General features: G+C 36.2%; 1 protein-coding gene and 1 pseudogene across 1 annotated transcript; one reads left to right on the top strand and one right to left on the bottom strand.

The window, feature by feature from the left end:
* Positions 1-302: 302 nt before the first annotated feature.
* LOC129891005 (5S ribosomal RNA) lies at positions 303-422 on the bottom strand (annotated as a pseudogene).
* Positions 423-9,376: 8,954 nt separating this feature from the next.
* LOC129890472 (uncharacterized) lies at positions 9,377-14,207 on the top strand. Its single transcript, XM_055966020.1, has 7 exons — positions 9,377-9,535; positions 10,030-10,102; positions 10,175-10,281; positions 13,246-13,434; positions 13,516-13,569; positions 13,850-14,020; positions 14,124-14,207. The coding sequence occupies exons 1-7, from the start codon at positions 9,377-9,379 to the stop codon at positions 14,205-14,207; spliced, it is 837 nt and encodes a 278-aa protein (XP_055821995.1).
* Positions 14,208-25,628: the final 11,421 nt, after the last annotated feature.

Raw genomic sequence — 25,628 nt, 5'->3', positions numbered from 1 at the left:
GTCTAAACTTTAATAAGATACCTTGCCAAACCAGGTTAGAAAGGTCCGGAAGCTACCAATAATTGGAGGGACGCCAGAATGCTACATAAGGCAGCGTTAAGAAGTTTGTGATGAGACCCTGAACAACATAACACTAGAAGGCGGCGTATAAAAACAGAAGAATGTACTAATGAAAGGATATCGACGCTGGATGCAAGATAACAGACGAGAAGACAGAGCAAAACATAAAGACTCGCAAAATAATACTAAGGTAAATCTGGAGCTAAATCGAGTGCCCCACACATTATGGCAAGGATTACAATGAAACGCGACACGAAGACTTCCCATGGAGGTCACCCATCCCAATATTACTCTCGCCCCAGCACGCTTAACTTCAAAATTCTGATGGAACTTAATGCGTTAGTGCTGGTGTGATCGCGTGAGATGGAGGAATCTGAACTAGTGACGGAGAAACGATATAAGATTATGTACCCAGAGTATTATAAGATACGTTAAGGAAATTGTAACAAGGGCTTAAGAAAAACAAGAAGGATTAGCTAATTGCTAATTGACGACGCACTCGAATGCCACAGCTCTTCAACATAGAGCTAGTTAATGAGAGGGAAACCGCAGAATGGCTGTATGGGCCAGTGGGCGAGGGAATTTCGACACCACTTGGTAGCCAACTCTGAGGGCAAAAAAGCAGGACCCAAAAGATCGAATGCTAGTTAAAGTTCTGAAAAGAGTCGAGAAGGACTATACGAGGCTAATGATTCCCAAATTATCAACGTCATTATGAACCTATTTTGTACTCTGTAAGAGTAGGGTGTTATATGGGTTATTGTGAGTAGGCTAACGAATCAGCTCATTTGCTTCCAAGCAAGACCACCTATGCCACTAGAACTAGGTGAAGTTATATGACAAGAAAGTAGTAAGGTTCTGCGAGGTTTCCTCATCTAATATCCCAGATAAAGGGACTTCAATTATAATTAACGCCTTGAGATCAGTCCAAGAAGAGATCGGGAGCACATACACGTCTTAGTACCGCATTTCTTCCTCGAGCTACTAAACAGACTGAGCGCACTATTAGATGCTTGAAGATATGTCACAAGCCGGGAGATTAACTTCGAAGGTAGCCGGAATGACTATCCATCACTTATCAAGTTGCCTACAGTAACAATTACTACTCCAGTATTCTAATGGCCCCGACATGATTAAGCAAGTTATTAACTAAAAACCCAGAGTCGGCAGGAATGATATACAAATAATTGACATCGACGTTCAGAATTCAAATTGATGATTGGATGTTCATAACAGAGTCACACAGAAAAGGGAAGTAACCCAAAATATATTAGACTGTATCAAGTTAATCATAAGGTGGGCAACACAGTTAGTAAGTTGCGCTTACCACCTTATTTGGAAACTATATGCCCAGTCCACCAGATAAGAATGCTTCGCAAGGGTACTGACGAGTCACCCAGGGTATACTTCATAGATGAAGACAAGGAGATGAAATCTCATAAAAAAAACCTATCGCCATCTTAGATTGGCGAACTAGAAGATTGTAGACTAAAGACGTGCCTTTCATCATGACACGATAGAAAAACCAAAATCAGAAAGAGGATGATCGAGAAACTGAAAAGAACATAAAATACAAGTATTTGCACCTATACCCGATATTTATAGGTAACCCCAATTCCTGAAACACGTATATGAAGTATTGGTATGGAAGTATGTGTTAAGAAAATAGCAAAGAATCTCCCTGCGATTTGTATAAGGTGCTAAGAGAAGTTTTGTCTAACATTCGGAGACGAATGTACTAAAGGGGGGAAGGATGTTACAGCCCACCCTTTTTAAACTTGAAATATCTCATAAGTTCCTTGGACATTATCATGTAATCCGGATATGCTACGACACTATCAAACGGCTTTAAGGAAGAGAGAATGTGATACCCCATAGTAAAGAAGGTTGGAGATGAAATCATAAGAGTCCGGAAGGAATTGGAGGCCAAGTAATGGGTCGTAGGACTTGATTTATCTACGTAAGCTACTAACTTGGAAGTCTTACATACTTAAGCTATTGGAGTACATACCAAGCTTTAGTAGCATGGGTTACATAGGCTCTTAAAATAAGATGAGATTACGAACCTACGAGAGGGAGCAAAAACTAGTTTCCGAACTTACGAAAGTAAACCAAGCAGGTGACAAGCAAGCACCTCAAGCAAGCAGGTGACTCACCTTCCTTCTTGGGGGGGTGGACCCCGCTGCCATATGGCAGCGCGTGATAGGTCGCATGATCCTAGGTGGCGTCCTAGGGGCTGCCACGTGTCACCCTAAGGGGCTGCCACGTGGCACCTTATTAAAAGGTGGATATATACATATTAATGACTCTTAAGTCATTTAGATTCCAAAATCAGCCAAAAAATAGAGAAAAAAATGTGAGAGAAGAGGCAGCCATGGTTGGAGAAGTTTAAGGTAAGTTCCTTGATTTTTCTTCCGTGAATTAATTAGATACGGTGTTTCTCAAGCACGTGGAGATGTATATATGTACATATATGTATATTATGATGACTAAGAAGTCATTTCTTCAGCTGTACACTTGGAAAAAATTGGACAGAAACGTGAGAGGAAGAAGAGAGGAGGGCTACGGCCTAGGGGCTGCCAAGGTACGCCTCCGAGCTTCGCTCTATAAATAAATTATCTAAGGTATACTACGATGAAAAAAGGGTGCTAATAAAATAAATTTACTGCTTGGGGCAGTGAGGAAATCGCAGAAACAGCCGCTCAATTTCAGCGTGTTTGAAGAAGTTCCGAGGCATAATTTTGGCTAGTTTTGGCCAATTTCGGGTAAGGTAAGGATTCTTCTTTAAATTTGGAGTTTATGGTGTTATTATAGGGTGTATTACACACCTTTTGGTATGCTGTAAGTTGGGGAAAAGTCGTAAAGAGTTCGACTTTCGGAATAAACTAAATTGAAGTCGCTATAGTTGAATTATTGTCGAAATAAAGTGTTGTTCTTATGAGGTGCTGCTGCAGGGGTGTGGCTTGTGGTTTCAGGGTCTAAATATGTTCTAAATGAGGTGGGGGAGCTTCTGGTTTCAGCCACATGACCCCCGCTTTATACGGTTAAAGGTTTGGCAAAAATGGAAACTAGAAACCCTATTTCGATATCGTATTTTTGAATGAGTCATTTGGAGTTTATATTGTATATTGTTGGTGTATATTGCTGCAGGTTGTTGTTGTTGGTTGTCTGTAGGTCTTAGGGACCTAATTGGAAATTTGGATAGGGCACATTATAGGGGGGGCCAATTTTCGCTAACGCCTTAACAAATTAAAGAACTAGTCGAGGAAACGACTAAGGAAATAGATTCCATTAATATTAAGGCGTAACCTAAGATGCTGGAAAGTTAAGAGTAGTTGATATTCGTATTAATTTCATATTGAATAGGTTCAGAAGACGACAAGACGAGTAGGATAAAAGATAACTCCCAAGAGGTATGTGAAGCTTTCTCTTGGCATGTTTTGATATAAGTTTGTACAGCTATCTTTCTTTCCTTTTGGCAATGTTTAGCCTTAAGTGAATTGTATATGAAGTGCGGGGATAATTCCATTCCCAGAATTCCGAGTACGTCTCATAACCCCTATCCACTGTTCAGTATTAGAGTTCCTGTGAAGATTAAGTATTGCCTAGTAGGGCTTCTATGTGTTAGAATGTAATGTATGGGAAGCTATCTCTCATTTCCATTGAGATGTATTTGATACTAAAATGAGGTTACAATGCCATAGTGGTTCACCGAGCCCCGTGAAGGGCCGGGTACGAAATATGTATATGAAGATCACCTAAAGGAAAGTACAGACTATATAGAGCTTATTCTCTTTCTTCTTTTGGGGCATGTCCTTGTCTTAGGTTTAAGTTTAATCTGATCTGAACTCCGAGGTAACTCCACTCTTAAACATCTCTTAATTACTTCTGAATATTAAACTCCTATAGTAGTTGAACTACTTTCCCTGGAAACTTTTATACGTTAAAGAGGTAACAAATGTACGGGCTCTACATCCTAAGGACTATAAGGTAATAAGTGTTTCTGATTCTATAAATGATTTGGCCCTATGTTAATACATGTCCAGGGCCTCCGAGATTACTTTAGAGATAACCCATAATGACATTTAAGGGACACTCGAGATGACTACACCGTTACTCGGGTCCTTAAATAGAAGCTTAACTTTCTTATTCTGTCGAGTCTTTGATAATGATTTAAATTGCATATTGTTACTCACTACTCTACTCATGTGTATTGTAACACTTCTTTCCCTAAGTCCCGGGCCAGGATATGTTCTCGTGCACAGTTCATTGCATTATTCCTTGAGTCCCTCAATAGAGGGCTAGGATACGTGTATAGATATATGATGATGTGTTGTAATAAGGTAGTGATGGCGCCAGGCCTATGATGGTCCTACAGATGTGATTCACCGAACCCTTGAAAGGGCCGGCTATATTGTATAAATTGAGCATGCATGCTTTTGTGATTCACAGAGTACAGGTACATGACTTCAATTTGATAATTTGTTCCCCTGCTTCTCTATTTCGAATATACCTTCAGTGTATTATGTTACATTTTACATACTCCGTACATATATCGTACTGACCCCCTTTCCCGGGGGGCTGCGTTCATGCCTGTAGGTACAGATACAAATTTTGGGAGTCCGTCAACTTAGGATTCCACGCAACTCATTTGGAAGAGGCTCCATTGTACTGGGGCCTAGTTTTGATACTGTCCACGGATGTATAAAAATTGTTTTATCCATTCAGGGGTACGGCGGGGGCCTTGTCCCGCCATATGTTGTCATTTATATATTTAGAGGTCAGCAGACATGTATATGTGGGTTGTATATGCCAGTTTGGTTCAGTTGGGTCTATATGATATATTATATATGTTGTTATGTTATGGCAGCCTTGTCAGCTTGCGTGCCCTATCATGTTGTGATACAAACAAAAAGGGCTATAGGTGTATTTAAATGTTATCGCCCAGTGGGGCTCTGTTACATGATATTGCTTTATTTACAGTTCAATGTGTCCACAGCTGATAGATATGTGTACGGGGGGTCCAGGTCGGACCCTAGTTGCGACCTACGGGGTTGGGTCGTAACAGATAGGACTCGATTGGTTTTAGATCAATGATTGGTTGATTTGTTCTTACCCTGACAAAGTATTGAACAAACGTGGCAACAACATCGACTTGTTGTACTATCACTCATAAATAATGGTTGTCGGATAAGAGAAACTCCCATATAGGTCTTGATAGTACTCTGATTGGATTGGATCGGATTATATATGATTGGTTTTTATCTAAACCTTACTCTTGCTTTAGACTCATGACATCTTGATTGAGTTTCTTACCCTTGATTAAGTGACTTGAGTTGATGTTATTCTACCTTATGTATATTTTATTTTGCTGTATTATATACTCATACATTTTATGTACTGACATCCCTTTGGATATCCATCATTTTGTAATGCAGAGAAAGGTTGTAGAGATCATCAACAAGCACACCGTTAAGGATCTATTCGTATTCCGCTTAATAGTGAGCCCTTCCCTGCCTTCAGAGGATACCACTTCTTTTATTCTTGTTTTTGAGTTTGGTGTTTTCCCTTTTGATTTGAGGTAACCATGAACCTTTCACTGGCACCATTTAGATAGTCATGATAGAGGCTTTATAGACAGATAGTTGATAGTGTCTAGTAGATGTTTTGGTTTTTCAAAACTATCCTTATGATATCGAATTAGTTTGAGATTTGTTTTAAATACTTTATTCTTCTCAAAATGGTGATTTATTTAGCCTATTTGAATTTCTTTTAAATTCATGATTGAGTTTTTCGCTGAGTGATTGAATCTGTGATCAGACTAAATAGTTCGCTTGGGGAGAAGTAATGGTCTTCGAGTGCCGGCCACGCCTAGGGTACCCTCTCGACATGACAATCTTGGTATCAGAGCAAAGAGTTTAAGAGTCCTAGGGTGTTTATAAAATCTTGTCTAGTAGAGTCTTGCTTATGGGTGTGTCGTGCACCACACTTATAATCAGGAGGCTATAGGATATTAGGAAATTACTTCACATCTTCACAATTTGAATTCATGCTAAAGAGTTTAACTCTAAAATTTCCTTCTTAATTCGTGTGTTACACGTTTGCAAATAATCCTAAACACATCGCTAGCCAGAGAAATGCCGCCAATACTGAGGTTCCATAATCTGAGATGCCCCACCATCAGGAGTGAGAACTAGGGCCGACCTAAAAGGTCTACTGAGGTACCCCAAGAGCATACTACTCAGCTTGCATCGACTTCAAAGGCCAATTTTCGAGGAGCGATTGCTTTGCTCACTCAATTGGTAGCTGCCCCAAATGGTAGCCAAGTTCACCAGCTCCTAGCTCTAGTTCTCAAGAGTCATCTGCTACCACGAGGTTTAGAGACTTCTTGAGAATGAACCCACTAGTTTTCAACTGTTCTAAGGCTGAGGAGGACCCTCAGAACTTTATCGATGAGATATGGAAAATACTAAAAGCAATGCATGCTACTGAAATTGAGAGGGTTGAGTTGGTTTCCTATCAGCTCAAGGATATTGCTAATGTCTAGTATAACCAGTAAGAAGAAGGTAAAGGTGAGGATGCAGAGTCATTTATTTGGGACTAGTTCGATGGAGCATTCCTTGATCACTTCTTTCCCAGAGAATTGAGGGAAGCAAAGATAGAGGAGTTTGTGTATCTAGAATAAGAGGGGATGACAGTAAAAGAGTATGGTTTGAATTTTATCTAGCTATTTAGATATGCTCCGGAGATGGTCCCAGATATGCAGTCCAAGATGAGGAAATTTATCTCCAGATTGGGAGGACATGTGAAGAAAGAGTGCAAAGCATCATTGCTTATTTCTAACATGGATATTTCCAGGTTGATGGTGTATGCTTAGCAGGTAGAGGATGATAAAAAGAAAGACAGGGGAGAGCACCTGAGCAAGAAACCAAAATCAGCTGGGCATGAGAATGAGTAGAGGCAAAGTAAGGGCAATAATTCCTTCTTTCAAAAGAGGTCTTCCAACTATTATCCATCAGCGGCAAGTCCACCTGCACCATATAATAATATGATAAGCAAGTATAGAGTCATAAAAATTCTAGAGCCCAGGGTTCTCAATCTCAAGCTAGTGTAGCTCAAGGTTCGGAGGAAAAGCCACCTTGTGGCGAGTGCGGTAAGCTCTATTTGGGAGAGTATAGAGAGGGAAAGAATGGATGTTACAAATATAGCCAAGTGGGCCATTTTCAGATAGAGTATCTGACATGGGGAAATAGAGCCCAGTCTTCTACCATGACACCACCAGCTAGAGGTAATTAGAGAGGTACCATTTCCGCTACGGGTAGAAGTTCAAACTGTCTATATGCCATGGGTATCTACTAGGATTAGGAGAACTCTCCAGACGTTGTGAAGGGTATGATTTGAGGATTTACTCTTAATTTTTATGTTTTGATGGATTCGGGTACCACATTATCATTCGTATCACCTTACGTGGCTATTAGATTTGATAAAACTCCAGAGTGTCTTATTGAGTCTTTTAGTGTATCTACTTCTATTGGTGAGTCTATCTTAGCTGAGAGGGTATATAGAGATTGTAATATGTCTATTTATCACAATAATACCATGACTGACTTAGTTAAGTTGGACATGATTGATTTTGATGTGATTTTTGGCATGGACTGACTTTATGCTTGTTATGCCTCTATTGATTGTAGGACTTAGATTGTTAAGTTCAATTTCTCGAATGAGCCTGTCTTAGAATGGAAAATAGTTTTGTTGTGCCTAAGGGTAAATTTATCTCCTACCTTAGCGCTAGAAAGTTAATCTCTAAGGGTTGTATCTATCCGATCGTTAGAGTCAAGAATGATAGTGTTGAGTCCCCTACTCTTGAGTCAGTCCCAATTGTAAATGAGTTTCCTGAAGATCTACCCGGATTGACTTTGGGATTTATGTCCTTCCTGATATGTAGCCTATTTCTATTCCGCCATATAGAATAGCTCCTACTGAGTTGAAAGATCAGTTAAAGGATTTTCTAGATAAGGGTTTCATTAGGCCGAGTGTCTCACCTTGGGGCACTCATATCCTATTCGTGCGAAACAAGGATGGATCGAATGTGAGTTGACTATCGACAACTGAACAAGGTCACCATAAAGAACAAGTATCCCCTTTTCAGGATAGATGATCTGTTTGACCAGCTTCAGGGTGCCACTTGCTTTTTAAAGATAAACCTCAGATCAAGCTACTACCAGTTGAAAGTGAGAGAATGTGATATCCCAAAGACCATTTTTTGGACCCGGTATGGTCACTTTGAGTATCTTCTTATGTCTATTGGTTTGACCAATGCTCATATAATATTTATGGACTTGATGAATCGAGTGGTCAAACAATATTTGGACATATTTATAATTGTATTTATAGATGACATACTGATATATTCGAGGAATGAATAGGAGCATGTTAATCAAGTCAGAATTGTTCTTCAGACTCTCAAGGATATGAAGTTGTATGCTAAGTTTTTGAAGTGCGAATTTTGACTTGCTTCTGTAGCGTTCCTAGGCCATATTATATCCAGTCAGGGTATACGAGTTGATTCTCAAAAGATTGAAGTGGTTAAGAACTGACCAAGGCCCACATTCCCGACTGACATAAGAAGTTTCTTGAGTTTGTCCAGCTACTACCGTAGATTTATTAAAGGTTTCTCATCCATATCTTCACCATTGACTAAGCTAACTCAAAAAAAGACTAAGTTTCAATGGACAGATGCTTGCAAGAAGAGTTTTCAAGAATTAAAAATAAGATTGACTACTGTCTAATTTTATCCCTACCCGAGGGGATCAATGGTTTTATGATCTATTGTGATGTGTCCAGAGTTGGATTGGGATATGTGTTGATGTAGAAGGTTAAGTTTATTGCATATGCTTCTAGACAGCTTAAGGTTCATGATAGAAACTATCTGACTCACGACCTTGAGTTGGCAGCCATAGTATTTGCTTTCAAAATTTGGTATTATTATCTATATGGAGTACACGTCGATGTGTTCACTAATCACAAAAGCCTCTAATATGTGTTTACTCAGAAAGAGCTAAACCTGAGGATGAAGAGATGTGTTAAGCTACTTAAGGCCTATGATATGAGCATTCTTTACTACCCAAGTAAAGCTAATGTTGTTGTTGATGCTCTTAGCAGGTTATCTATAAGGAGCACTGCCCATGTAGAAGAGAGAAAGAAAGAATTAGCTAAAAAGGTGCATAGGCTCCCAAGTTTGGAAGTTCAACTTAGTGACTCAAGTGAGGGTTGTACTATTATTCGGAATAGGGCTAAATCATCTTTAGTTACAGAGATGAAAGGAAAGCAAGATCAAGATCTCATTCTCCTCCAACTGAAAGATGACATTCACAAACAAAAGGTAATGGCTTTTGCCAAAAGGGGAGATGGAGTGTTAAGGTATCAAGAGAGATTGTGTATTCCTAGTGTTGATGGCATTCGAGAAAGAATCATGGTAGAGGCCCATAACTCCTGGTATTCCATCCATCCAGATTATACAAAGATGTACCATGACTTGAGAGTAGTATATTGGTGGAGTGGAATGAAGAGAAATATAGCAGAATTCATGTCCAAGTGCTCAAATAACCAAAAAGTCAAGATTGAGCACCAAAGGCCTTGTGGAGTAGCTCAGAATATTGAGATTGCGGAATGGAAGTTGGAGATGATCAATATGGACTTCATAACCAGGTTTTCGCGATCCCGCAGGCAACATGACTCTATTTAGGTGATTGTGGATAGGATGACCAAATCATCTCATTTCTTATCGATTAAGACTACAAACACTACAAAGGACTATGCCAAATTATATCTTCGAGAGATTTCCGACTTTATGGGGTCCCTTTGTCTATCGTCTCAGACAAGGGAGCTCAGTTCACTACTCAATTTTAGAAGTCATTCCATAAATGTTTGGGTTTAAGAGTGAACTTTAGTACTATTTTTCATCCGCAGATAGATGACCAGGCAGAGCATACAATTCAAAATTTGCAGGATATGTTGAGGGCCTGTGTTATCGACTTCAAAGGTAATTTGGATAATCACTTACCCTTTATTGAGTTTGCATACAATTACATCTTCTATTTGAGTATCCAAATAGCTCTTTATAAAGCTCTATATGGGAGGAGTAGATTACTAATTAGTTGGCTCAAAGTTGTTGAAGCTGAGTTGATTGGGACAGACTTGGTTCCCCAAGCCATGGAGAAGGTAAAAATCATCCAAGAGAGGTTGAGGACTGCTCAGAGTCACCAAACATCTTACATTAATATTAAGAGAAGAGATTTGGAGTTCGAAATAATTGATTGGGTGTACTTGAAGGTTTCACCCATGAAGGGTGTAATGAGATTTGGGAAGAAAGAAAAGTTGAGTCTGTGTTACATTGGTCTTTTTCAGATTCTGAATAGGATTGGTAATATAGCCTATGAGTTGGAATTGCCATCATAGTTAGCGCTTATTCATCTTGTGTTTCACATCTCTATGCTTAAGAAGTGTTTGGGAGATCCTTTGCTTATTATCTCGACTAAAATCATCGGGGTCAAAGAGAGTTTAAGTTATGAAGAGATTTTGGTTCAAATTCTTAATCGGTAAGTTCACAAATTGATAACCAAGGAAGTAGCATATGTCAAAGTTTTATGGCAAAATCAGTTTGTAGAAGAGGCTATGTGGGAAGCTGAAGAGGATATGAAAGGTAGATACCCCCATCTATTCGTGCCTCCTAATAATGACGTCGATGGTAAAATTCCTTTTTCCTATACTTGAGTTGATATTCTTTGAGTTTGAGTATTCGGGGCGTATTCTTGAATCCGAGTAGTGACTTTTTGATTGATTGAGTATTTGAGTCTTGATTGTAATTATGCCTAGAGTAAACCTTTATTTTGGTCTTCATTCGAGGATTAATGATCCCAAGGGAAAATATTTTAACACCCCATGTTATTCTAGCCTAGATAAATTCCAAAAACCATGAGAAGAGTTGATGAGATGAACTGACCCAGTAGACCACGAGTATGTTCTACAACCTGTAGAGAGTTCTACGAGTCGTCCTGATGACTCATAGACCTTCACAACACTTAGTGAAATTTTTGAACTTGAGATCCATTCTTACGATTGACTTTATAATTTGTAAGCGTTTCTATGAGTCATAGAGATGACTCGTAGAACCCCTTGATACATAGCCAAAATTCAGAACTCAAAGTCACTTCTACGAGTGGAGTCGACGACTCATCAAAGAGTCTACAAGTCTTAGAAACAACTCATAGAAGAAGTTCAGAGACTCAGAGATGCAAGGTTTGGGGAAAGTTGCCAGGACGAGAAGGATCTACGACCCGCAACACTTTCTAAGAGTCATAGACTCGACTCATAGAATAGGGTATAGATTACAGTCCAGGTCTACGACTAGTCTTTTATGACCTATAGAAACTAACCTGTAGATGATTAGAGTTGATTATTTTAAGGGTATTCGTGTCTTTTCCCACCCTTTTAATTCAAAACCTTGACATTTTGAGACATATTTTGAGTCCTTTAATAGTACCCTATATGCCAAAAGCTCTCATTATCACTTAAACTATTTTGAGAACAAGGATTGTTCTTCGAATACCATGTATGTAAGGCTGAACTAAAATATAGACTTTGTTCATCCATGTGCCCGTGATTGTGATAGATTGATAGTGAATCGAATGAGTCCCCATGATTATTTTTTTCTTAAGAATTTCTTTCATAAAATTTACATATTTTTATCGATTATTGATAAATTCATGCTTTTCTAATTGATTTGATAGAACTGATGAACTAACAGAGTCCAATTGAGACTCATTTATTTAGTTTGATTTGAATTGATTGTCTTCTGAGCTTTGAGTCTTAGGAGGATTATCGAGCACTGAATTAGAAAAGATTAATTAATAACTCAAACTCAATAACTACGTCGCCAAATGTATAATAGGATTGAACCATTAAGTTGGATGTTTCCTAATTTATTGTCCTGGCATGATAGAACTCGACTGGTTTTAGATTCATGATTGGGTGATTCATTCTTACCCTGACAAGGTATTGAACGAACGTGGCAACAACGTCGGCTTGTTGTACTGTCACTCATAAGTGATGGTTTTCGAATAACAGAAACTTTCATATAAGACTTGATAGTACTCTGATTGGATTGGATTAGATTGTATATGATTGGTCTCTATCTAAACCTTACTCTTGCTTTAGACTTATGACATCCTGATTGGGTTCTTTACCCTTGATTGAGTTACTTGAGTTGATGTTATTCTACTTTATGCATGTTTCATTCTGTTGTATTACATACTCTAACATTTCATGTACTGAAGTCCATTTGGACTTGCATAATTTTATATTGTAGAGACAGGTTTTAGAGATCATCAACAGACGTATCGTTGCATATCTGTTCTTATTCGACTGATTGGTAAGCCATCATCTGCCTTCGGAGAATACCACTTCTGTCATTCTTGTTTTTGAGTTTGGTCTTTTCCCTTTTGATTTGAAGTGGCCAAAAACCTGTCATCGGCACTATTTAGACCGTAGTGATAGAGGCTTCATAGATTGATAGATGATAGTATTGAGTAGATATTTTATTTTTTCAAAACTATCTTTATGATATAGAGTTGATTTGAGATTTGTTTTAAATACTTTATTCTTCTCAAAATGAAGATTTGGTTAGCCCACTTGAATTTTTTTAAAATTCATAATTGAGTCTTCCGCTGAGTGATTGAATGTGTGATCGGACTAAGTGGTTCGCTTGGGGACCAGCAATGGTCTTTGAGTGCCGGCCACACCCAGGGTACCCTCTTGGAGCGTGACATTCATAGAGGCTAGGTCTATCCTGATGGATTAGATTCATGCCCATCAGTTTGATGATGACAAGTTGAGGACTATTCGAGACAAAGTATTAAGAGGTGAAGCTAAATCGGCCTCCCTCGATCCCAAGAGAGTTTTAAGGATTAGCGGTAGTATTTGTGTGCCAAAGGTTGGTGATTGGGTGCATATGACATTGGAGGAGGCTCATTGTTCCAAGCATTTTATTCATCCGAGAGCAGCAAAGATGTTTCACGAGCACTATTGGTGGTAGGCATGAAGAGAGACATTGATGATTTTGTTTCTAAATGTTTAAATTTCCAACAAGGGAAGTATGAGCATTAAAAGTCAGGTGGTCCTATGCAGAGGATGCCCATTCTTGAGTGGAAGTGGGAGAACAGTACTATAAACTTTGTCACGGGATTATCCTTGACATTTCATAAGCATGATTCAGTTAGGGTGATTGTGGATCGGTTGACCAAATCGGCTCATTTTATTTCGATGAAGACTAGCTATAATGCGGAGCAGTTGGCTAGGATCTACATCCGTGAGATTGTTTGCTTGCATGGAATGCCCATTTTTATTATGTCTGATAAAGGTATGTTGTTTACCTTTCATTTTTGGATTTCTATGCAGGAGCAGATGGGCACTAAACTTGAGTTAAGCACAACTTTCATCCTCAGACCGATGGTAAGTCAGAACGGACTATTCAGATACTTGAGGATATGCTCCGAGTTTATGTCAAGGACTTTGGTAGTCATTGGGACCAGTCATTTCCTCTTGTAGAGTTTGCATATAACAATAGTTACCATTCTAGTATTCAAATAGCGTCGTTTGAAGCCTTATATGGGAGAAGATGTAGATCTCCCTTCGGATGATTTGATTCTTTTGGAGTACAACCTTGGGGTACCAATTTATTGAGAGATGTCATAGGGTGAAGTTGATTCAACAATGCCTTATGACTGCCCAGAGTAGGCAAAAGAGCTATGCAGATAGGCGTGTTCGTGATATATTATTTGCCATTGATAAGCGAGTATTGCTCAAGGTGTTACCCACTAGGGGTGTGATGAGGTTTGAGAGGAAAAGAAAGCTCAATCCAAGGTTTATTGGCCCTTTTGAGGTTTTGGATAAGTATGGAAAGGTGGTCTATAAATTGGCCTTTCCCCCAAACCATTCAACTATTCATCCTGTGTTTCATGTATCTATATAAGCGATACTGACATGATGATTCTCATGTGATTCAGTGGGACTCATTTGCTTTGGATCAAGAAATTTGTCATTTGAGGATGAGCCTGTTGCTATCTTGGATAGGCAGACTAGACAGTTGAGATAAAAGTATATTGATTCAGTGCAAGTGGAGTGGAGGCATCGGCCTATTAAAGAGGCTACATGGGAGATGGAGTCCGACATGCATCATACATACCCTTATATTTTTGCCCCACAGGTACTTTACTTTACTTTTTGTTCGAGGACGAATGTGTGTTTTAGTGGTGGATGATGTAATGTCCCAATTTTGGGAAAATTACTTTTTAGTGTAAAATAATTATTTTGCCCTTTCCTTTACTGTTTTTCATATTTTGTTTGTATTGTGAAGACGGTTGGCATAATTTTCGATGCGATCGGACATGATTTTAGTGATTTGGGACCTTGAGTAAAGTTTTTATTGAGATAGTTGACATTGTTCAACATATTGAGATCTGAGCATTGGATGGGAATTTTGTCAGTTCCTTTGCGTCTGGAACGCCGAGTTCGGTCTAGTTGAGTGTTGACTTGGAGCCCCGGAACCTTAGAACTTGTTTTGAATATTTAGGCTAAAAGTTGAGTTTTAGGCCTAAAAGGGTCTGGGAGGGTATTTTCTTCATAACAATAATTTTTTGGATATCTGACAATTTTATTAGTTTCGAAATATGTTTTATAATCAATTTGTACTATTGGTTCATGTTTATAGGGCTCTAGATGAGTTTTGAAGGTCAAAAAATATATTTTGAAGATTGTTGGTGCATAATTTTAGCGATGAAAAATAGACTTAACTATCTATCCGAGCCCATTTTATATTTTTGACATTTTGGGAGCTAGAAAGGTCCATTGGAGGTGATTTTTGATGTGTTTTCTCCTATAATTAATGGATACGTATTTCTAACCTTAATTCACTCGCCCTTCTCAAGAATATCTCTTCATAATGCGTGATTTCTATTCACAAAGTGGAGATTTTAAACCCCAAAATAGAGAAATCAAAAATTGTTGATTTGAATGTCGATTTGGAATGAGTTTTCATTGATTTTGGGGATTTAAGGTCCTTGTATTGTGGGTAAACTGATTTTGACAAAGGTTTTTCAATAAAATTTGTTTTAAACCACGTTGCAAATGTGGGTTTTGAGGTTTCTTCTCCAAGTTGAAAATTAGTAATTCTTTAATTTGGAGTTCGATTTCTACTCAATTTTAATGGGTTTTTCAATCACAAACTCCTTTTTACTTGTAGAACATGATTTTTAAATGAAATTATGATTTTGACCTACTTGATTTCGAAGATATTTTTGGACGATTTTGACTCTGATTCTAAAACCTTGCAATAGGGGTATCGTTAGACTCCTTTTGATAAACTATTTTTATTCTTGATAGTTGGTGATTATTTTGGAATCAGTGTTCGTGAGTAGAGCTTTGATTAGAGTGTTCAGATGAAGTTTCGACCTTCGAGTTAGATTTAGCTATCCTTCTTTGAGAATGAGATTAGATAATTAATTATTTATATGTTATAGACTTTGAGATAGGATCGTAATGTGAATTGAGACTGTTGATTATATTGTGATGCCCGTATGGGGCTTAATTATTATTGTGTTGCCTGTGGGGGGCTTATTTGTGCAGTTTAGTCTGTATGGGGGCCTTGTTTGCTATTTTATTTACTTTGTGAGCATGCGATTCATGATTTCCCTGTTAGAGAGGTTTGTAATACTATTTGACTTGTAATGCCAGCGTGAGGGGTTGAGTTGGCTTTTTTTATCACACTTGATTAATAAAATGCTTTTAAAAAGGGTGAACACTTATTTCAATGTATTTCATTCTCATTACTATCTATTGAAGGTGTATACTATATTTAGGTTAAGTTTTGAGAAATTTGAATATTATATTACATGTTGAGTTGAATATTATCTCTATGCCATATGTGTTGTGATACATTAATCCTTATTCATCATATCATTGATCTTGGAAGTTGAGCAATGTGGAAATTATTTTTCAGAAAGAAAATGTGACACCTTTTTATATGCTTGATCAAGAGCTAGATGGAAAGTTGATGAGATATTGAGATTGTGATTTGGTATATGGCCTGTGAGTTCCTCATGAGTCCTTGTCTAGAAGCCTTAGCTCGACAGGTATATACGACAGGCTGTGCGACAACCTTGATTCCACCGTACCACCACATAATTGCATCATCTCATTGCATTACATTGTTCTTTGAATTATTTAACTTATTTGATTATATGTAATATTGAACTGTCCCTATGTGTTTATTTTACGCACACCATTCTATATAAATTGACGGCACAAATGCCTAAATGAGACTTTTCTTTATGCAGGTGAAAGCGTTCCTCAGTTTATTTATAAGTTCAATTAAATCCTTATACTCAATTGGTCAAACCTACTGAGTGCATGTGGATTGTACTCACCCTATTTCCGTGCCACTTTTTATGTAGATTCTAGTCAGGGTATTCCTCGTGGTGGTTGATCTTCTCTGGCGGACGGGTTATTTTGAACTAGTGGTGAGATCCTATGTTCTGGATCACCATTAGTTCCATCTATCTATCTTAGTCTTTATTTTCGATTTTAAAGACTTGTATTGTATTTCAGACTTGAAAGTTGTAGTGGATGCTCTTTATACTTATGATACCAAGTTTTGAAAAATTCTTTATTGCATTTTATGTTTTTTTATGGCATGACTCAATTCTAGGAGTCTCGTATGTGAGTTGAATTTCTCGTTTTCCACAATCTTTGAGTTATCTCTTGAGCTAGAGAGTTGGGCTTACACGCCAAATTGGAGTTTGGGGTGTGCGTCATCATGACCTCAGTTTTTGAGTTGTGACACCATGAGTTTCATATTTTGATGTCGAAGAAGTACCATCAAGATGGTTCTCATATGATTCAATGGGATTCAGTGTTACTTGATCAGAATTGAACTTTTGAGGAGGAGCCAGTAACCATCTTGGATAGGCAAATTCGAAAGTTCAGGTCAAAAAAATTTGATTCTAGGTTTCAATAGAAGCATCGTCCGATAGAGGAGGCTACTTGGGAGACTGAGTTGGACATGCGAATCAAATCTCCCCAACTTTTTAAGCGCTCAGGTACTTTCTATTCTTTTATCATTTGAGGATGAATACTTGTTTAAGTCATATAATGTAACGATCCGTTTAGGTCATTTTGAGCACTAGAACTATTTGACTCTTTCCAAAAAATTTAAATGAAAAATTTGAATTATTTATTTAACTACGGTTATTCAATTGATGGGTATTTATTAAATAATTAATTTAATTGATGATTAGAGGGTCATATCCTTATATAATTTATTTAATACCCTGTGTCACTTGTCCTATGTGTTAAATTAAATTAAGTAAAAAGGGGTTTATTATTCTAATTAGCTATAATACAAATTCATTGTGGCTTGAGTTCTCAGACGAGAGACTAAGGCGCCGACAAGATTGTCGCTTCATTTCTTCAAGTAAAAATATAACCAAGCCTTAATCCTTGTAATTGTATATATAGATAGAGAGTATGATTATATTATTGGAGTTGAGAAAAAGGGAACTTGAATTTCATAAGCGTAACATAACATAAGTGAGAATCATAAGTCATAGTGAGAGATACAGTTAACCGAAATGTTAAAATTACAAATTTTGTAGTGTTTTGCGACTTGGGGGTAAAGGTGTTTATAGGTATGCATGGGCTAATCATTGGACAATGATTATGGTTGATCATTGGACAATGATTATGGTTGATTATTGGATGAGATAATACATATAGATGAAACATTATAAATAGGTTAGTTCTGCAATTTATTTTCGTAGTGCGCCACTGATTTTCTAATCAACCAGTTTTGATTTTAATTATTTTTTTAATTGTCGTATTATGATTCAAGTTTTGACATATTGATATATGTAATTAAATAGTAGATAATGTATTATATGAACACTGTTAAATTTATATTATTTGAAGAAATTGATACTTAATCGTAGGCTTAAAATTTAGAAAATATGAGACTTGCATATTAATTAGCATCAAAATTAGGAACTTAATTCTAGATTTGTGATCTATGATTTATGGGTAAATTAACTATATATTATTTTATTAAAATTTTAGTTTTGTCCTTGTGGATCTGAATTCAATTTTTCGGGTGATTTTTGAGATCCAGGATAGAAGCATAGCAATATGATTGTCTATACACTCATTTATTTATGAATAATGCATAATGATAGATTGGGAATATTCTGAAGCTTTGCAGAAGAGAAGGGCAAAATCATGAGATTTTGTGATGCGTTGTTCAACATTCGAGGTGTGTTTAGATTTACTAGACTTTGTTGTGGGACGTTTTGTTAGTTAAAGATTTAAAAATAAAATAAATAATGAGTAAGGGCAAAAGATGGGGCTCTCATACCAATGGTGTAATGGGCATTGATACGAGTATCGGTATATTGTATCTTTTGTGGTGCATATTCAATTTCAATTATAAGGGCATCTTCTAGAGCTTTTTGAGTTCAAGCTTGGTTATCTTGGAGTTGTGGTGAGTTGCTTAGTTATGCAACAACCCCACACCTCCCTCTCTTTATGTATTCTGTCATTTTAGCATTCAGAAAGAGTATTTCTTACGTTTAAACTTGACATTTTGTTATAGACTTGTATCGTATTGTTGAAACTCTTATACTTATGACACCAAATCTTTGATGATATTTTAATTTTTTTCGCATTTCATATTTGTGAAAGATTTAGTGTTCAGAATATTTTAATTTGCTTGTCACTTACTTTTCATTTACATATTAAATTAAATAAGTGAAATTAGTGGGTTGACTTACCTATCGATTGGGAAAATAGGTGCCACCAAGATTTTTATTTTTGAGTCGTGACACATCTTTGGGACATCACTACTATCTTCACAATTAAATTATTATTCACAATGAAATAAATATTAAAACAAGAATTATAACATTACAAATATCATTTTATCAACAAAAAAAATAACTTTGAAAGTATTTTTTTGAAAGATAGATAAACAGATAATCTACATTAAGATCAGTTCAATATCTTTTAGAAAAACAATAATGATCAAATCATATTTATATGGCTTTTATATCTTGATTTGGTGATATTACTTTCTTTGGAAAAAATTACCTCAAAAGAAACAAATTGAGTTTTCACACATAGTTAGAGAAGTAAGTTTCAAATACAAACATCACAACCTTTACTACATATCACTTGCTTGAATCAAAATTTGAACATTGTTAATACTTGGTACAAACTTAACATCATTTACGAGAGTCCAAACAACATAACTTGAATATATCATCCAAAAAACATACACATTCTAGAGAAAGTTGTCATTCAATTTTCAACAAAATTCAAGAGCATTTCTAATGTTAAAATCAACAAACAACACAATGGATAATCAAATATTAAAAAGTTAGTCAACTTTTTTCAGAAGTCAATACTCTAGGAGTAGGAAAATAATACACTTTGAGCCTACATTGATAATCAACAACTAAGTAACCTTTTTTCCTATCAATTTGCATCACAAGAACATAAACATCATTAAATTTTATAAATAAAACAACCAAAATAATAAATTATCTTGGAGGGTACTTTTAACTTTGTTCTTTTCATTTTATCACGTTTTACATTTTCTTATTTGGGACTAATTTTCTATCGTCAATATCACATTTTTGTACCAAAAAAAACTCAACTTCAAATCACTATCTTAAACATGTATATAATTTAAACATAAAAATATTCAATTCAAAAAAATTGAGTACCTTTGATTTTTCTTTCAAATTTGATTAGATGATCTTATTCAAGTTCAATCTTTTTTTGAGTTGAGGGTCTTTCGAAAATAGCCCCTCTACCTCCTCAGAACCACTAAGTAGGATTTCACTAAATATGTTATTATTGTTGTTATTCAACCTCAATCTTTTGGTGATAGGAACTCCATCTCTAAAATCACTGTCATGCAGAATATTCTTCGAAACAACATTTATAACCTTCTTCTCATTTTCCTTCCTTTTTATTTCTTTGAGGAAAATATTAGAAGGATTTTTACTTTCGATTGTAATTTTTTCCTCTTGCACTTTCACCCACAGGTAGGGCTGGGCGTTCAGTATTCGGTTCGGTATTTTTAAAATTTGGATTCGATAATTCGGTAATTGGTAATTCAAAGTATATATCAAATACCGAACTTTTAAACTTCGGTTCGATAATTCGGTAATCGGTAAATTAAAATTCAGTTCGGTACGGTATTCGGTAATACCATATTAAAGTTGAAGTCCACTGTATTGTATTAGACATTGAAATCTCTACATGGCCAAAATTATTGATAGACAATTTCTGCACATGGTAATTACCAAAAATATGACTTGCTTTTAATATAAACATCACATAAAGAGAACAGGGAAAATTGAAAAGGCATTATGAACTTAAAACTGTCAACTCTTATCACAATCTCCTCAAATTTCATCATCATTGACAGTACAAGGATTGTTGTGTATTCATCAGTTAATATGCATGTCAACAAAGAGATATAATAAACCAATAGCTGCATTGAAGTAAAAGTATAATCATGACAAACACCATCTCCACCCCCTTCCTAGGAAAAGGAAAAAAATAAAAAAAATTAGAAACCATCACAATCCAGAACATGAAAACAAAAACTGGTTTACAATATAGTAATTCGAGCCTTCTTTTTCAGCATCTTCCCTTTCATTTGGAATAGCAAAGACAATGTTCTTTCTGGCAACAAACAACTCCCACTTGTTTTTCAGCAACACAACAACAACAACAACAAACAATAGCAACTAACAACACCCACCTGTTTTTCAGCAACACACAACAACAACAGTCACATGCACACTACACCTGCAACATACAACAACAACATCAAAAAATATAAACTGCAGCACCTACACAACCTACACTACACCTGCAACACACAACAACAGCAACTAACAACACCCACCTGTTTTTCAGCAACACACAATAACAGTCAATACCACCACCTGCAGCAGCTACACTACACCTACAACATACAACAACAACATCAAAAAACATAAGCTGCAGCACCTACGCAGCCTACACTACACCTGCAACACACAAAAATAGCAACAAACAACAGCAACAAATAATAGCAACTAACAACACCCACCTGTTTTTCAGCAACACACAACAACAACAGTCAACAACACCACCTGCAGCAGCTATACTACACCTGCAACACACAAAAACAATATTAAAAAACATAAGCTGCAACACCTACACAGCCTACACTACACCTGTAACACACAAAAACAGCAACAAACAACAGCAAAAAACAATAACAACTAACAACACCCACCTATTTTTCAGCAACACACAACAACAACAGTCAACAACACCACCTGCATCAGCTACACTACACCTGCAACACACAAAAACATCAAAAAACATAAGGTGCAGCACCTACAGAGCCTACACTACACCTGCAACACACAACAAATAACACCTACCTGTTTTTCAGCTTGAACATTGCAGTCAATATCATCCATAGCTAAAAAGAATTTAAAATGTGTCAACAATTAAACAAAGTAAAAAAAATATAAAAATAATATACAAAGACTGAAAAACATACCAAGTTCAAGTTTCATAAGATCATTAAAATATTCTTCAATATTTATGGGATAAGGCTCATTTCGACGCCAATCTTGTAGACAAATAACAGCTTGCACCAATTTTGGAGTCAAAGAACTTCTAAATGAATCAAGAATACGGCCCCCGGTGCTAAAGGCACATTCCAATGCCATACTAGAAATTGGAATTGCCAACACATCACGAGCCATCTCAGAAAGAATTTTATATCTAGGAGAACGAGCTTTCCACCACGATAAGATATCAAAATTATCGTCATCATCATTCGGCTCTAGTTCTTCACTAAGATACCTTTCCAACTCCGACTTACCACCCAAACCTGTACCATCTTGTTTGTTCCTCTTCATTTGGATCATATTTCTCACTTTTGTTGATTTTGTGCTAGTGTTAGAGATAGATGAATCCGATGTCTGACCCGATAAATTAGAGAGTGAAGATGAGCGTCGAGATATATTAGAGAATTTTGCTACATACTCTTCAAACATAGATTTCATGTAAGTCACCATTTCATCTTTTATTTCACTTCCCTTTTCATCTCCAAACATATCCTCAAGTGCGTCGCCAACATACTCAAGTTTGTTACGAGGATCTAAGATAGAGGCAATAAAAAGCACTTTATTCATTTTTTCAGGAGCACCCCAATACTTGACAAACTTTTCTTTTATTTTTTCTCCTATTTTTGCCAAAGAAGGATCATTGTCTTTCATACACTCTCTTAAATGATTGTGAAGCTCAACTATATCTTCAAAGTGACCATTAGAAGTGACGTAGAGTGAACCTGAAACCTTCTCAGTTAGATCATAAAATCTTTTAAGAAATATTACCATATTTCTCACCTTTTGCCAATCATCACTTTCAAGTACACCTGCAACACTTCCATCTTCACAAACATGATTAGCAAGATAAGTTGACAATCCATCATCTTCAAGATCAAACCTATCAAATGCACTCTCAAAATATTGTGCGGCATCCAACATCAAGTAGGTCGAATTCCACCGGGTTGAAACATCTAAACATAATGACTTCTTACTGTCTATATTTTTTAGTTCACAACATTTCTCAAATTTTCTAATCCTTATGGGAGATTGTCTAACATATTTCACCATTTGCCTAACACGTTTGATCGATGGACCAACTTCTTTCATGCTATCTTGCATAATAAGATTTAAAATGTGAGCCATACATCTCACGTGAAGATGGTTACCACATTTCATGTTAGATCCCCAATTAATCATTTGTTTGTGTAACTCTTTCACCATGACATCATTAGAAGAAGCATTATCTACAGTTATAGTGATTATTTTTTCCAATTTCCAATCAAGCAAACACTTACTAATGCAACGGGCCATTTCGTCACCCTTATGACTAGTAACAACCTGAAAGTTTAAAATTCGTTTATGCAAGAGCCAATCACTATCAATAAAGTGTACTGTCAAACACATATAATTTATTCTTTGTATAGAAGTCCATGTGTCTGTGATTAGACAAACTCTCGGTGATGTTTCTTTCAAATACTTCATAAACTTTTGTCTCTCTTCACCAAAAACTACATAACAATCCCTAGTCACTGTTCTACGGGAGGGAAGAACTTTATAAGTTTCCAAAAATTCTCCCCATTCATTAGATAGAGAAGATCACATCGGAATAAAGGTTGAGTTTTTTTCATAAACTTCTTAAAACCTTCCTTTTCAACAAAACGAAAAGGAAGCTCATCAAGGATTAACATCTCAACTAAAGCCCTCCGAGATGCCTCTTGATCAAAAGTCCAAATTGCCCCATCACGCATTTCACCTTCTAATGGAAAGTTTAAATTTGATTGTTTGTACTTGGAATTGAAAGTGTTAGCCTTCTTTGGATTTTTAGGACAAGTTTTCAAATGTTTATTCAATCCACTTGTTCCATTTTTAGTTGAATCAGCTAAGAGAACTTTACCACAATACTTGCACTTTGCTTTTTGAATTTCATCTTCTACGAGCTTATCATAATGCGGCCAAGAAGTAGATCTTGATTCTATAGCTTTCCTCTTCACAGTCACTAAATGTTGTTCAACTTTCGATGTTGAATCAAGAGACTCAGTAAGAACCAGAGGTGCGACATTAGTTGTTCGACTTGTTTCATCTTCCATCTAAACATAGAAGAGATTACAAATATTATAAATACATAAATTAACAATCATTCAAAACAGAAAATAAAAAGCAATAAATCAGATTATGGCATACAGATCAAACTTTTAACAAAATGAATTAATAACATTTCTTATATTTTAATTTACTTGACACATTTAAATTTTGATTGTAATTTTAGATATAGAATATTTGGTTTTTTTGAACAGAACATCAAAATCAAAAGGGAAAGTATATAAACAAAACATCAAAATCAATAACAATTAGTCCTCATAGCTCAGCTGTACACTTTTTCTTGTATTATATACTTTCCCTTTTCAACTTAAAAACAAGAAGCAGTATATTCAAAATCTTGGAATAGTGATGGAGGTGAATGTTGCAATTCACAAGTTAACTCCAAAATGCTGTTTCTACTCTTCCCAAAAAGCTTGCTGTTGATAAACTACTCAAAGACATCAATCAACATGAATCTCTTACCTGGAACTTCTGTTTCACTAATCCCGTACAAATCTTTCCAAAAGATTTGATATTTGATGGAGAACGGGAAGCTGATGGTGGCGTGAAGGACTGAAGGCGACGTGAAGCTGAAGGGCTGAAGGGCGAAGGCGGCGTGAAGCTGAAGGGCTGAAGGGCGAAGGCGGCGTGAAGCTGAAGGGCTGAAGGCGGCGTGATTCGTGAAGACTGAAGAGTGAAGACTGCGGTCTGAGGCGCAGAGACGATGAAGTGTGAACTCAGAAGTGAGAAGTGAAGAGTGAATTCAGTGAAGAGTGAAGATTAGGGTTGGGCAGTATAAAGAATTAGAGATAAATAGATAATATTTGTCATTTGATACTGAAATGAAATGGATATAGTTAAATTATAGGAATGACCCAACAAAAATAATTATAGGAGGCCCAATTGCCAAATGCCAATAGCCCAATAGAAATAAATTCGGTATTCGAGAAATATCGAATACCGAGCGGGAAAATTATAAAATACCAAAATCGAAATACCAAAATTTAACATTTCGATACCGAATACCGAACCGAAGTACCGAATACCGAAATACCGAAATACCGAAATAACCAATTTGGTTCGATAATTCGGTTTTCGATATTTTATGCCTACCCCTACTCACACGAGATGAAATGAAGACATTTAACTCAAAACTTGACCTCAATAATATAACTGGGTTGTTAGAGTGACTTTTAACTCCTTAAAGCTCGAGCTCCTTTTAGGAGTCAAATTCATCCAAAGTTTGCTTACTCATTTTTGTATAAAATCAAAATCAATTAACTTTAAAATTACATATTTGAAAGGATTTTAAAGATAGAAAAAAGATGTATATATTAAAGTGAAAAATAAACCAACTTTCTTATAAAGTAATAATGGAATATTGTTATCTTGAAGAGGACGAGAGTAAATAATAAAAAAGAATGAAAAATAAATATGTCTAATATTAAAAATCGAATTCAAGAGAAAGAAAATAAAGTCTTATTAAAAAAATATATCATACAATGATTATGATCAAGATTTCAAAAAATAAAATAATAAATTATCACGGTCAAAAATCAACCCCAAACTCCAAAAAAAAAGAAAAAAAGAGCCCCAACTAAATTATTGTATTTTATAATTAAAAATTATATTTTATAAATAAAAAATAACAAATTTATGTATTTAAAATTGGGATGTTAAACAGAATATTCACCTGATTTTTCATATAATATTTTGAAAAGTTGGAATTCCACCTCATAAAATATCCTCTTTTGTACATTA

The sequence above is a fragment of the Solanum dulcamara genome, chromosome 5, assembly GCF_947179165.1.
Source record: "Solanum dulcamara chromosome 5, daSolDulc1.2, whole genome shotgun sequence".
NCBI classification, from domain to species: domain Eukaryota; kingdom Viridiplantae; phylum Streptophyta; class Magnoliopsida; order Solanales; family Solanaceae; genus Solanum; species Solanum dulcamara.
This window is presented reverse-complemented; position numbering and strand designations above follow the sequence as displayed.

Bases quoted from the DNA above. Each gene is read 5' to 3' on its own strand.
- LOC129890472 (XM_055966020.1), top strand. From the start codon at position 9,377: ATGAAAGGAAAGCAAGATCAAGATCTCATTCTCCTCCAACTGAAAGAT. The intron at 13,570-13,849 runs GTAAGTCAGAAC...ATGACTGCCCAG, and splicing joins CTTTCATCCTCAGACCGATG to AGTAGGCAAAAGAGCTATGC. The intron at 14,021-14,123 runs GTGGTCTATAAA...CATGTGATTCAG, and splicing joins TTTTGGATAAGTATGGAAAG to TGGGACTCATTTGCTTTGGA.